This window comes from Salmo salar, chromosome 24 (assembly GCF_965601325.2).
Source record: "Salmo salar chromosome 24, fSalSal1, whole genome shotgun sequence".
Taxonomy (NCBI): Eukaryota; Metazoa; Chordata; class Actinopteri; order Salmoniformes; family Salmonidae; genus Salmo; species Salmo salar.
Window position 1 is genome coordinate 10,049,529 of NC_138314.1, and position 15,700 is coordinate 10,065,228.

General features: G+C 42.1%; 1 protein-coding gene across 1 annotated transcript in view; it reads left to right on the forward strand.

Moving 5' to 3' along the window:
* Window positions 1-7,541, forward strand: part of nsmfb (NMDA receptor synaptonuclear signaling and neuronal migration factor b) — a 46,791-nt gene extending 39,250 nt beyond the window's left edge. The window contains exons 13-15 of the mRNA XM_014171028.3: window positions 72-174; window positions 2,436-2,511; window positions 3,098-7,541. Coding sequence (XP_014026503.1) covers window positions 72-174; window positions 2,436-2,511; window positions 3,098-3,195 — 277 coding nt within the window. The 3' untranslated portion in view covers window positions 3,196-7,541. The remainder of the gene's footprint in view (window positions 1-71; window positions 175-2,435; window positions 2,512-3,097) is intronic.
* Window positions 7,542-15,700: the final 8,159 nt, after the last annotated feature.

Genomic DNA, 15,700 nt, shown 5'->3' on the forward strand with positions numbered 1-15,700 from the left:
AGACTAAAGTCATACACTACTATAAAAATGCAGATTCATTTAATCTCTTCCACTTTTATTTGTATGGACAGGTTTTGGAAGAAGTTGAGTCGGTTTATGAGCAAACTAAACCCCGAGCCCAACCTCATTCACATAATGGGCTGCTATGTTCTGGGGAGCGCCAATGGAGAAAAAGTATGGATTTAAAGTTTCCTATTGTAGTTGCAATATTCTAGTTACCAAGTTACCAGGTTTTCTAGAAATCCCAGTTGGAGGATTCCTGGATTTCCTGCGTTCTCCCCTCCTGATTCCAGGAATTTCTGCCAAAACCTTTGGAATTTGTGAAAGTTACTGAAATTTTGGCACCATAGTCTGGGTAGCAGTCTGTTTAGCTGTAAATCCTCTTCATGCTAATCTTTGTCATATGACAGCTAAACAGACTGGTACCCAGGCTAACCCTTCCCAGTACTATATTAACTTATGTAAAGAGTTGTTTTCTATTCTGTCACTGTAAACATTTATTACCACAACCGTACTGCTTCATTATAGATTAATGCACAGTATATAGGCCTATCCCCCTCTTTTTATTCATGTAGCCAGTATAGAGCCACACACACACACACACACACACACACACACATCCCCCTGCCCTGGCCCTCCTCACCCACAGAGACTAAGCCGTACTGGCAGACACTGCAGGGAACAAGCAGCTATGCACACAAACAGTTTCACGTACACACACAGACACACACGCACGCACTCAGGCACGCACACACAGGCACTTAGTTCAGATGGTCTTGAAAATGCATGCACTCTCACACAGAAACTCCGTACACATGCTACAGCATTTGTGTTTACTCATTTAAATAATTGAACATACAGTTTTCACACACTGTATTAGGCAGTCAAATATACAGCAACACATGCATGTATTTTGTACATTAGCACGCTGCGCTGTACAGTGTGTCCACACTCTGACACAGACACCAGTGTTGTTCCAGTCTATCTGACATTTTCTCCACGTTGTTCCTTCTCTGGTGTGTGTGTGTGTGTGTGTGTGTGTGTGTGTGTGTGTGTGTGTGTGTGTGTGTGTGTGTGTGTGTGTGTGTGTGGCAGTCTGGAGGCTGTACAAGTCGCAGAAATGAAACAGGGAAGCATTTTTCAGTGTTCTCTTCTGCTATCTGTAATCCCCTGCTACCTCAGCTGGAATGCAGATAGAAAGCTTTAGTCATCCGTCTAATAATAGTCTGCTAGTTTCAGAGAGACCTACATACCGGTACACACCCAGCCTACCTGTATCTGCAACTCAACTCTAACATCTCCTTGATTGATTTTGGTTGTCCCCCAAATGGAACCCTTTTCCATACATAGTGCACCACTTTGACCAGGACCTATAGGGAATGGGGTGCCATTTGGGATGCAAACCTTAACTTTGTTATACAGCTCGTTTCCACTCCTTTAGTTGTATTCACTCCCTGTACAGTCTTCTTCCGGGGAGCAGTCACCTCTAGCCTACAAAGGACAAGACAAAAACATCATTAGTTTCTCCTCTGAAGTCTGCTGATTTCTGCCGATAGAATCTACCACCGAAATCCATCTGTTGTACAGTATTCCCCTCTTTTAAAACAGTGACCTGGCTTTAAGGGTTCAAACTATTGTTGTTCATCTCTGTCGACACGATCAGGGGAGTTGAGGTTAAGCACTGTAACACGTTATATTAGCAGAGTTCCGCTAGGGGCCGCGAACCCTGACCTCTCCCACACACAAACTCCCCAGAGGTTCCGTGCATTGATTTAGATCCTGAGCATGCTGCTACTTCTACTGCTCTGTGAATGGCGTCAGCAGAGAGGAAACGGGCTTCTGGAAAAACATGTTCATTGGTTGCGGGGCTCCATGGGCCAGTGGCACTGGCTGGTCCAGACTGCAGGGAGTGGAGTAGGAGAGCAGGAGCGGAGAAGAGAAGAGGTGCAGGGAAAAGGGAGGTGCAGAGAGACGGAGAGGAGCGGGGAGAGGGGAGGTGTAGGGAGTGAGCGGAGAAGTGGGCCGGAGGAGGGTTATGTAAGGTACAGTAATGTGCTCTGACAGGCTCTCTCCAGCAATGAGCACTCTCCTCGTACACAACAGCCACTCAACAACAGATATACTCAGTGAGACAAACACAGGTTAACACTTCATTGTCACTTCCCATTCTGCTGTATACACAAGACACACTCTACCCCTGTCGTTCCCACTATGAAGGGCTCTTTTCAGATGATTTTATGACCTATTTAACTTTGGAGTTAGTTGTATTGCTTTTGGAGGTACAATTGAGTGTTAGTTTCCTTTGGGAAAAGAAAGAGTGACAATGTGTCTGCAATTGTTTTTGCTGTGAACAGAAAACTATTTTCTCTCCTCTCAAGAGGTTTGTCTGTTTTGCCAGATGGATGTTTTGAAATGTAAAATGTCCTCCTTCACAGCTAATCCATAATCTGAAGCAGCTAATGAGACCTCATGCCATCGAATTCAAGTCCCCACTAGAGCTGTCTGCGCAGGGTGAGTGTAACACCCATGACCACACACACAATTTCACATATGTACATGATCGATTTTCCAGTATCTGCTACATGCTGCGCTGTACACGTTCCCTGAATGTAAATAGTGAACATTAATCAAACCTAGCAAGGCAAACCAAGTTAATCAGAACATTCGGGAACACGCTGGCAGACACGTCTGAACTTCCTGAGCTCTGAACGCACTCCTCATCAATCATTTTCCCCTGACACTTATTGATGTCATGCTAATTATTTCTCAATTAATATCTCATTATCTCCACTGAGTGTTTCCCTCTCTTCTATTGACCCACAAGACCCCTCTATTTCTCCACCTCTCTCTCTCTCTCTCTTTTATCTTGTCTCCTCCATTTCCATCAGTTTATAGCTTGATCGAGCTTTACAGTACATAAACACTCCAATCAACTGTATATTTCAAATCAACCTTTGAGAGTAGTTGTTGGGATGGGAAAAAAAACACGTGAATTATTTGCCTTTCTGAGAACATATTAGCTAGTGGAGAGGTGAAGAGAAATCAACTGTACTTAACCGGTGCCCCTCGACCCCACCCACCCTCTCTCTCTCTCTAGGCAAGGAGATGATCGAGATGTACTTTGACTTCCGTCTCTTCCGCTTGTGGAAAACCCGCCAGCACTCCAAGCTGCTTGACTATGACAACCTTTTGTGACATTGCTCAACCTTTCACCTTTCACTTTTGTCAGCCCACTGGCTGTGTATCTCATCATCGATAGCCTATAGTGACGGCTTTCCTTGAGAGGTCCTGGACGGGAGCACTCTGTAGAAGAGGTGCAACAGGAAGACGGGGTTCAGGTGGTTTTACTCACTGAGGAGGCTTCAACCCTCAGCTCTCAGATGAATTGAAGGCACTAAGTGAAATCCAGTAGCAGCTACTGTCAAGAGGTGAACTGTATATCTCCCCCCATCCATTTTCACTGTCTCAACTAATGCCTTTACTGAGAGAGAACCAGAGAGAGAAGGTAAAAGAGAGAAGTGGATAGATCATCCTTTAGTCTCAAGAGACACATAGAGTTAGATTTTAAGCTCAGGAGCCCAGAAAGTCTTCTTGGAAAGAGAGAGAGAGAGAGAGCGAGATGCAGCACCTGCAGGGAAAATAAAGACTCTTTGTGAAAGGGGAGAAGAGATGGTGACAGATTTCCCCCTTTGTCTACCTGTCAGCTGTGTGAACTCAGATTAAAGCTAATTTTTTTTCAGGAAGTACGTAGATCTCCCTAAGGAGCTAAATGTATTTATAAAGTGCTTTGGTGGTTTTCGGAGCTTTAGAGAATAGATTTCCATTATCTATACATGTACCACAAATAGAAAAGATAGTACTAAATTAGTCTTACCAATAATTCAAAGTATCTATATATCGTATAAAACAGCTTTTATTTTTAACTTATTGTATTAGTATTTCTTATGGACTGTTTGACTTGAATAACTCAGGGTTACTGCTATCCCTCGTATGATAATTGCTGTCACCCCATGTATCGTCATAACGTAACGGAATAGAACGGAGATGTCTGTCAACTAGTGCCGATCCTCTCCGCCAAGTGGTTGTCAGGGAAACCATTTCTGTGTCTCTGAGCACCTGTGCGTGTTTGTGCGTGTTTGCGTGTGAACGAGGCAGGTTGTTGTTGTTGTTGTTTTAGATTCTTCATACACCAGGTCAATTGTAGCTTATTGCTGCTCATTACGCATGCAACAGTGACAGCGTACCAGAGCCCTTCCACGTTTAACGTTTCACCCTGCTGAACTACGGACACAGATGTTTCTTTCTTGTAGTGTTCAGTTCACTCCCAGGGAATGATACCCTTATGCTGCGAGCACTCTGTCTTACTGAGTGTGTCCGCATTGCATTGCTAACTGTGCATCACTTAATACTGCCATGAGGTTTATAGAAAGTGGACTAGGCCTAGCCTAGATGACTTGTGTCACACTGCTTATGGTAATCTCCCTCTCTTTATATCTACAGTATATTTACTTGTGTTTAACTAGTATTGCTGCTAGTTACTCTAGTTACTCTCTGCACTGCCTGTGTTTTTCTTCATTCTTGTATGAACCAAAATCTCAGTATTCTTGTCATGTCATTCTTATGGCATTTACTTTCTGTGTATTGTGCTACTGACTTTTAACAAATGGGCTTTCTGTCTTGCCTATGTGATATTGTGCGACACTCAGTAGTGGTACAGTGCATCTCAAACACACACGCGGCGCAGTTCTGTGAAGGAGCGTGTCATGATATTGAGATTTGGTTTCAAACTTTTGCTTGTGCTCACAAGTGGCAAAATAACATCATTTAAGGATGCTTTTCTCATTTCCTCCTTAAACTGTTCCACCAGAGCTCATAAGTTAATGTGTGTGTAGCTCCTCAGTGTGTGTCTGTGTGTGGGTGGTTTGTGTGTTTCTCAGAATCCTAGCCTGATGGGGCACTGCAGGGGTACTGAACTGTGAGGAGTCTTCATTATTAGTGTTTTCTCTTAGCGGGGGAGGGGAGAGATAGTGGGATGATAATACACATCGTTATGCGTCCATGTGGACATATTCAATACAGAGAGACAAAAGAGAGGGAGAATTTTCTTTATATTCCGTAAGATTTGCTATTATTCAGCAATGGTGGTACAGAGGGTACACGTCTAACAATTCTTCGTTGACCTTCCTGGATTGAGGCTGGCACTCCATGTATTTTACTCACTTGTAGTTTTTCTACATTTAACTCTTTCTCACTAACATACGAGTATTACTGTACATGCATTATATTGATGTGCAATCAACATTCAGTTTGTGCCACTGTATCTCTCCCCACTCCTCTGTTTCATGTGTACCTTTACAAAACTGTTAACCAAGGATACAAACCCTATATCCTGTAGCAATAGACTTCATAACATTTCCTACACTGTTATTAGAAAATATGCGTTTGCCTTGTTTTGGTCCCAACTGGCCCAGCAATCTCCAACATTACTGACATTGATATGGAAGTAGAGACAGAAGGAGAGAGCACGAGAGAAAAGAGAGAGAGTGAGCGAGAAAGAGCACTACTGTACACATTGATATGTGAGGTTCAGTGTTTATAGCAGATGAGGATGTGTGTATCTTGCTACTCAGAAAGTAGCCTACTGTATGTGTGCTCTTGGACATCCCACAGTTACTGGCCTTCCACTTCCTCTGCTCAGAGCCTCGCTGTTCCCTGTCTCAAAAGCTAGCCCCGGGAGGGATTAGGGCCTAGGTTTAATGCCGGAAGATCTGCGCAATAGCACAATTTAAATTTAAAAGACAATGTTCCTGTGTTTGCGGAGACTACATTCACGGTATATACTGCAAATGTCGGCTCTATCGGAAATTGCCTAACGCGGCTCTTCCACAATATGGATTGAATCTAGCCCTAGGTGTTAGAGCACCAAGACATTCATTGTTACTGTATTAAAATACATCAAATTGGCCATATCTATCTGTCTTTGCTTGGTCTGTTTTAATGCAAATTAGCTCAAAAAACGGAAATGGAAATACAGTGAATTCAAAAATGTTGTATGAATCATTGATTTATGGTTCTGCTTTAAAATATGTTTATGACCCAGAAGATAGGCCAGTGGACAGAGAACCATCCTTTAAATACCATGGATATAGGAATATTTATTATCTGGTATTTTAAGATGATTTCAAACCATTGTGCCAGCAGAGGAGGAAGTGGCGGAGCAAAAGTAGTGCACTATATTGGGAATAGGATGCCATTTGGGATGCATACGTAAGAAGAGTAGTGTACGAGGGCTATGGCAATCTTTCTTGGATAGTTGATAGTTGACAAGCATGGATAGACATTAAAACTTTGAGATTGCAAAAGAGAGACGTGTAAATGAGAAGTTGGTCTGGCCCATATTTAGATGAGAGCTAGGGGCTTTGTCCCAAATAGCTCCCCATTTCCTATTTAGCGCACTACTTTTGACCAGGACTCTGCTCAAAAGTAGTGCACTTTCTATAGTGAATGCAGTGACTGTAATGTATTATACTGGAGCCAGAATCAGCGAAGCGAGCGCTGACTGCTCGTCGTGGTTTGACTTATCATCCTGGACAACGAAGCAGCCATTTCCATTTCTGTGAGGAGAAATATTACTATACAAACCAATACATCCATCTCACACGCTCTAGTAATTCAAAATGTAACCTTCTGTCATCACCAATGAGTAAATAAGACATTTCCATGAACTTTCATCCTATTTTTAATGTATGACTTTCTCCCCCGTTGACTGCGTCCACTTTTTATCAAGATATATTGTATGCCTCCCAAATGACACCATGTTCCCTATATAGTGCACTACTTTTGACCAGAACCCTTCTGTTTGAAGTGTGGAGTTTGGGACTCATCCATTGCCTAGTTCCCTGCTCTGTGTTGGGGATGCTGATTGAGTTATGATGATTGATTGATGCAGCTCTGTATGCTCTGCTCTGTGTTGGGGATGCTGATTGAGTTATGATGATTGATTGATGCAGCTCTGATTGCTCTGACGCCTCACATTGGGAAGTGATTGTATTTTGGGACGAGGGGGAGCGCACAGATCTCATATTGTGTAACCTCGGTCTTAACTTTTCACAAAGTCATGTCTGGACCAGGGCGTTGCATTTTCAGTAGATTTCTTTAGGTAGATTTACATAGAAAGGGAGATTTTAGACGTGATAACTATCACTAATGTACTTCTTTAGTCAGGTTGAATATCCAAATGTCTTGATAAAAGTATTGTTTAAAATGCTAATTATGATAGTGATAAGGATTGATGTCTCTGGTGATTTTAATACTAGGAGATACTAAAGAAAATAGACTGGGGTAGTGTACCTTTACTTAGAATAGCCATATATCTTGAGAATTGACATTTAATTGACATTTTAAACTTGCTGTAACTGAACTAATATCACAATCAGTACAGTATGTTTCGCACTGTACAATATTGGTACTAACCAGTGGAAAATGTTTTTAAAGTGTTCTTTTTTCTCCTCAGTAAAAACAATGTATCCAGTTCTAATCAATTTGTGTCTTTGTTATTTCTTTGTTGGCTGACTCACGTGAATCTGTAAATAACTTGCTCTGTTTTACAATGAACTGTTGGGAAATAAGCAGCACAATGTTAGGTGATTTATCCATCCAGTCCAGCATCTCAATTTATCCTCAATCTATCCTCAATCATCTCTCTGCCTATAATACACAACGGCTGATAAACTATTTGTCTATGACACGCACGCACGCGTCTGCACACACACACACACACACACACTTTCCACAGTCTGGCTGGTCATCAGCTGGTGCTTAAATGTTGTCAGCTCATAGGAGATGTACTTAAAGTGTGACTCTTCACAGAGCAATTCTTGTAAACAGCAGGCAGAGAATAACTGAAGGGCAGTGGTGGGAAAAAGTACTCAATTGTCCTACTTGAGTAAAAAGTAAAGATACCTTAATAAAAAAAGAATGAAATAAAAGTCACCCAGTAAAATACTACTTAAGTACATTTAAAACCAGATACTTTTACTTAAGTACAGGGGTGGAAAACTACAAAAAATGTTCACGTAAACGTAAATGCCCTACATCAAATTCCTTATATTAAGCAAACCAGAGAGCCCTAGTTTTCTTTTTTTCACAGGCAGACTGGGTGGGGCACACCAACACCCTGACATACTTTACAAATGCAGTATATGTGTTCTGTGAGTCCGCCAGATCAGAGGCAGTAGGGATGACAACACGTTATATTGATAGGTGTGTGAATTGGACCATAACTCTCTCCTGCCTCAGATTTCAAAATTTAACAAGTCATTTTTGGTGTCAGATAAAATGTATGGGAGTAAAACATACCATATTTTCTTTAGGAATGTAGTGGATTAAAAGTAAAATATGTCAAAAATATAAAGAGTAAAGTACAGATACCCCAAAAACGACTTAAGTAGTACTTTAAAGTATTTTTACTTTACTACTTTACACAACTGTTGAAGGGAGATGGAGGATGGAGCTGCTGAGACCAACATTGCAAAACAAGAACTAAGTGATGGTGAGCACTCATGGGATTGGCTGGCTGGCTGGAGCCTTTCATTAGCAGGTAGAGAGAAAAAGAGGGAGGGGGGGAGGGAGGGGTGGGAGAAACAAGCCATTACACGTGATGTAGTCTGAATCTGGGCCACTCTCCTCGCTCTGTCTTAAGCCCCAAAGTTAACATTCCTCAAAGGGCACACGATTGGATTACGTGACATTCTCAGTGTTGGTGTTTAATTGGTATTGTGGCTTTTGGCAGCACATTTGAAAAAGGTACCCAGGGATATTAATAATTAAAAATAATGAGTCAGGCTTTTCCATTAGCTCAGAGTGTTTTCTGTGCCTCATCAAAGACGTTCAACCACACACAGCGAGGGTGATTTCCTATGGGTAACTGTACAGTATCTATCTGTACACAAACACATCTCTTTACCTGTACACAGACACGTGCATCTCTTCGTTTGTGTGTGCGTGTGCACTTCCATTTGTGTTCTTGTATGTGTGAATGTCTGCATGTGTGTATGTGTGCCTGTGTATGTGTGCCTGTGTGTGTGTGCCTGCGTGTGTGTGCCTGCGTGTGTGTGTGTACGTGCCTGTGTGCATGCATGCGTGGCTCCGATTGGAGTGAAGAATGGCATTTATAAGCACTTTTATAGCAGGTATGTCTCCTAGGTTGTAGGTTTCACCAGGCATTTACAGTCTGTATGAATCAGGGCCAGTAAGATGGGTGATCATATGACAGGCTGACACGCTTGGAGGAGACAGACTGCTTCAACCTTTCTGCTGTCTTCACTGATGAAGGGTGTTATATTGCACACTACACTACCTCCTGCCTCTCCCCCCCGGGCCCCAGTCCTACCAAGGGCACTGCTTCATTGCACTTTCCTCATAGAATGCGCCCCCAAATGACACCCTATTCCCTATATAGTACACTACTTTTGACCCGAGCCCTATTGATCCTGGTCAAAAATAGTACACTATAAATGGTAAAGGGTGCCATTTGGGACAAAATACTGGGCTCCTGACCCCCCTGGTCCACTTCACTACACTTCACACCTCACAGCTGAGGAATGGAGGCCATAGCAGAGGCTTTATAGTCCTGTAAGACCCTTAAATCTTAACCCTTTATACTGAAGGGAAATGGCCTATATGGATAGGGCTAAATTGAAATGTTTCTTATAGAAGAAATATGCAGAACTATGGTAGCAATTGAAAGGGAACAGTTTGGAGATTATGAGAAAATTATTAGACCAAAGGAGATGAGAACAGTTCACCTGACACAAGACTGAATCCAAACATTACACTGCTGATTTTATGTGCGTTTTACATTTACTATACTTTTCGCTGCATTTGTTGATAACGAAATCTATAAGTAATCTGGATACATTCAGTAACATGATAAGAATATTCCTGGAAAGTGTGGGGTAGGTGCAACATAAGACAAAAAAAGTACAAGGGTTTGAGTGAGAGGACTAACTTGTGACTCCAAGTGGCCACACTCCTCAGCAAAGTGTGCACAGTTCCAAAGCAATTTCAATGCACCGCTTTGACTCAAAGAAGAGTCTTCAACTATAAGATGCTTTTTTGAGCTCTCCTAGCTGTGCCATTGAGGAACTAGAGCAAGCACACTTGTAGTTGTTTTGTTTGGAACACAACTCTGCCAACACAAAATTATTGTTGTTCATTGCGCAATCCAAAAGCGGTCCATTATAAATCACAATCTGGGTCAGGTGGGCATCATTTGAAAGACAGTTCTATTTCCAACATGACTAGCTAAATTATAAAATGTAATATTACAATGTTAGGCTTTCACAATGTAATTCAGGAAAAATATTGTAATTTTAGTGGACACAGAAAAGAGTCATGAGTGCATTCAGGTACGTGTGCTGCGTGAATTTTCTTCACAATAGACAAACAGACTCATTGGGGCGGTTTCGCGGATACAGATTAAGCCTAATCCTAGACTAAATTGCACTTTAAACTGGACTAACTAATGGCATTTCTCAGATATGGTTTAAAAAAGTCTCAGACTTGCAATAGTAGATTTAAAAAGGTTGATTTCTAGAAGGACGATTAGAGTTAATCTAGATCTAAATGAAGTCTTAAATTAAACCTGGCCAGAGGCAGGTTTTATCCCTTTTTTAAGTTTTACCCCTTTTTCTCCCCAATTTCGTGGTATCCAATTGGTAGTTACAGTCTTGTCTCATCGCTGCAACTCCCGTATGGAGACAGGAGAGGCGAAGGTCGAGGGCCGTGCGTCCTCCAAAACACGACCCAACTAAGCCGCACTGCTTCTTGACTCAATGCCCACTTAACCCAGAAGTCAGCCACACCAATGTGTCAGAGGAAACACCGTACACCTGGCGACCATGTCATTGTGCATGTACACGGCCCACCACAGGAGTCGCTGGAGCGCGATGGGACAAGGACAACCCTGCCAGACAAACCCTCCCCTAACCCGGACGACGCTGGGACAGTTGTGCGCTGCCCCATGGGTCTCCCGGTTGCAGCCGGCTGTGACAGAGCCTGGACTCGAACCAGGATCTCTAGTGGCACAGCTAGCAACTGCGATGCAGGGCCTTAGACCACTGCACAACTCGGGAGGCCAATGACTGGAACGAACTACAAAAATCTCTAAAACTGGAAACACTTATCTCCCTCACTAGCTTTAAGCACCAGCTGTCAGAGCAGCTCACAGATCACTGCACCTGTACATAGCACATCTATAATTTAGCCCAAACAACTACCTCTTCCCCTACTGTATTTATTTATTTATTTTGCTCCTTTGCACCCCATTATTTCTATTTCTACTTTGCACTTTCTTCCACTACAAATCTACCATTCCAGTGTTTTACTTGCTATATTGTATTTACTTTGCCACCATGGCCTTTTTTGCCTTTACCTCCCTTATCTCACCTCATTTGCTCACTTTGTATATAGACTTATTTTTCTACTATATTATTGATTGTATGTTTGTTTTACTCCATGTGTAACTCTGTGTTGTTGTATGTGTCAAACTGCTTGCTTTATCTTGGCCAGGTCGCAGTTGTAAATGAGAACTTGTTCTCAACTTGCCTACCTGGTTAAATAAAGGTGAAATAAATAAATAAAATAAAATACACTCGGCGGTCCCATTCTGTGAGTTTGTGTGGCTTACCACTTCGCGGCTGAGCCGTTGTTGCTCCTAGATGTTTCCACTTTGCATTAACAACACTTACAGTTTACCGGGGCTGCTCTAGCAGGTCCCGAAATTTTACAAACTGACTTGTTCTACTGCCAATGATTTGTCTATATAGATTGCATGGCTGTGTGCTCAATGTTATACACCTGTCAGCAACAGGTTTGGCTGAATTAGCTAAATCCACTAATATGAAGGGGTGTCCACATACTTTTTTATGTATAGTGTACAGTGAATGTACAAAACATTAGGAACACCTTCCTAATATTGAATTGCACCCCCTTTTGCCCTCGGAAGTCTCTTAATTCGTTGGGGCTAGGACTCTACAAGGTAGAGCTTGGAAAACCCAGCAGCACTGCAGTTCTTGACACACTCAAACCGGTGTGCCTGGCACTTACTGCCATACCCCATTAAAAGGAACTTCAATCTTTTGTCTTGCCCATTCCCCTACTGCATGATTACATGTGTTATTTCATAGTTTTGATGCTTCACTATCATTCTACAATGTAGAAAATAGTAAAAAGAATACAAAAATCTTGACCGGAAGTGTATTACACTGTTTGGACCTGAAAAAATACCCAAGGAATCCAATGACAGAAAAATCCTTACATTGGATTTGTTTCCTTGGTTAAGATTTTAGATCATTACATTATATAACATAAGATGGTTTTGAAAAACAATCAATATTTGAACTTATGCAGCAGTACAACATTGATTTGAGTGATGTAAATGAGGGCTGATATCTAGGTATCAGAGGTGAAATTCTGAGAATATGGATGACCTCCACCTACCACCACTGCTGACCTCAATAACCATCCTTCACCCTCCCTGAAGAGTGTATGGTGAATGCCTGATGTACCCCAGCAAGCATATGGATGAGTCCCAAATGGCACCCTATTACACATATAGTGCATTACTTTTGACCCATAGAGCTCAGGTCAAAAGTAGTGCCCTATGTAGGAAATAAATTAGGATGCCATTTCAGACTCTGCCATTTGTGAACCTGTCAGGGCCCTGTCGCACCCCCACCGCACCCTAACCGTTCTCCCACCATTCCTGTACTTGGGGTTTGAAGGTTAATTGGGTTGAACCCAGATACACATCATAATGGTCAGATCAATCATCAATCAGGTCTTTACTGTGTGGGGGTCAGAGGGGGGAGAAGAGTACAGAGAGCAGAGCTCAGTGGGCATCTCAAATGGCACCCTATCTCCTACATAATGCACTACTACCTTATGGGCCCTGGTCAAAAAAAGGTATACTATATAGGGAATAGGGCATCTGTCACGTTCTGACCAGTAAAGGGGTTATTTGTTATTGTAGTTTGGTCAGGACGTGGCAGGGGGTGTTTGTTTTATGTGGTTCGGGGTTTGTTGGGTTATGTTATTATGAAAGAGGGGTGTTTGTTTAGAGTGTTCCGGGGTTTTGGGGCTATGTTCTATGTTAGTATATTTCTATGTTTATCTAGTATGTCTAGTTCTATGTTTAGTTAATGGGGTTGACCTTCAATTGGAAGCAGCTGCTCCTAGTTGCTTCTAATTGAAGGTCCTATTTAAGAGGGGTGTTTTTCTGTGGGATGTTGTGGGTAGTTGTCTCCTGTTTTGTGTCTGTACACCTGACAGGACTGTTTAGTGTCGTTTATTGTTTTTGTTAACGTGATTTGTTTGTTTTCCTTCGTCAACATTAAAAAGAAGATGAGTATACACGTTCCCGCTGCGTTTTGGTCTGATCCTTACGACACCCGTTACAGCATCACTTGGGACAAAGATTGTACAGCCATTTTATGCATGTCATAGCAGTGCTATAGCCTACTGTAAGTTTATTTTCCTTTTTATTTCCAGAACCACAGTTCTCACTGGATAGGATTCTCAGTTACCAAGAGAGGTCAGGTGTGTGTGAATGTGGACATCTTCCTTCTTAAGCCTCATTCCTTGTTCTGACCGGACATTCTGTAGCGGTTGCTACTGGCCTCTTATTACATTTATGGTTCCTCCAATCTCTATAAAACAAAACCCTAATTTACAGGGCCATTTGGGGCATCCTCCACCTCTCTTGCTATTAGGATGGTAATAACTCTATAATGGCACTGGAGAGAGAGCGATGGCCCACACCACAGACCCCTAGGAAGGGGGGACACTGATGCAGTATGATAAGCCATGGACACTAATGCTAGCATTCTGTAAATATATCTACTACAGTACAACCTCTGGACCTCAGGATACTGCTGATGTAGTTACTATAAGGTAAATGGGATTTCAGTCCCTTTCATTAGGCAAATCCTCATCGATCCAGAAGACTTTATCCGTCTGTCTGATTATGGTAAAGACAGGCCTTATCTTCTAATATATTTTCTATATTTATTTTTACTCTTAATGTTTTATTGATTCTGCTAAATTATCATATGAGGTGATGAATTTCCTGTGTTGTAAAGTAATTAGTTAAATCTACCATGAATTGGCCAGTGTGTGTTCAACCCACTTTTAAATCCTTAATAACCGTGTAACTTTAACTTTTACTGTTAATCCTCACCCCAGGCCAGCTATGTAGGAGAAAGCTTCTCTCTGGTCTCCTTTTGATCTCCCCTGTAGCTCTGAACGTCAGAAGTTAGGTTTTATTACTAAGTTCCTCTTTTCGCAAAGGTAGCTATAGCTCATTGTGTAGAAATATACATTCTTTATAGACCCCAAGGAGAGATATACTGTTACCTTACCTGTTTGTTCAGTGTCTCTCTACATTTTTTATTCTATTCCTCTCCAATATGCTCAGTCAGCTCTCACTTTGTAGAAACCTGCCTCTATGGCACATTACCAGGCCCAGGGGAGGAGAGGAAAACAGAGAGATGGAGAGAAGAGACAAGAGAACTGACAGCTGAACAGATGTACCTTCTCTCTGCTGCCGAGTCGGTTTTTTTCTTTGAGTTGGTCTCAGTTTGTTTATTTTCTAATGGCCAGAGAGAGAGTCAACAGTTTGCAGGGCATCAGGTGTGACCATGTCACCAGGCTGCATTTCGATCCATGTTTCCCCTCCTCTCAGCATCTTGACCCACATATACTCCTGGCTGATGCAAGACATGATATCTGGGTCTAGTTGGAAGATGGTTTTAAACATTTTGGGGGAAAATCTGAGATCGGAAAAGGTCAATGACTGGTGTCCTGTCCTATCTAAACCCAATGACTAATTCCGTCAGCCTGTCATGCAGTATGAATGCTGGTTGAACCCCGCCTCAGACTGTCAGCAGGGTTCAAATATTGAACATGTGAACTCAACATTAATTCATTCTTCATACCACTTCACATATAACACATATAATTTGTTCCTCACATCATATATACACTTTATGTAAGAAGGTATTCTTCTATGTTGTCTCTGTCATTTTAGCTGAGCTCATTCACAGGTTTACACCTCTGATTACACTACTCATCTGCCTAATCAGGGTGTTTAATTGCGTCGAGAGAGAGAGAGAGAGAGAGAGAGAGAGAGAGAGAGCAGTGTGTGGATAGGAAAGCTGCTGAGGTGGCTTTATCAACTCTGTCCTGTAATGGGAAAGTGACAGAGCTGGAGCATTTTCACACATCAAGTGTCCAACAGAGCTGTGGCTGCTCACACTGAACCCAGAGGCAAGAGGCATCAGTACTCTCAAATAGCATTCATCACCTGCCTTCTACAATTAAAAACATATCATTCAAATTGTGCTTTTAGAACTACAGGAAGCCCTATAACTCTTTTCAAATTGTGTTACCATAACTCGAATTATATCCCATGTGATCTCTCTTTATTGGCCCTGGCCACCTGGTTGAGCCAAAGTACCAGTCAAAGGTGTTTACTCCCCATTATGGAGACAGTCAGAGCCTGAAGCAAGCTACCATGAGTCACAGATCCAAATGAGCCACTGAAATTGGCAGAGAAATTACTCACCTCTCCTCGAGCAGAAAGGTTAGGCTAGAGTGGTGTGTTACGTAAGGCTTATTTTGGATGAAATACCACTTGGCG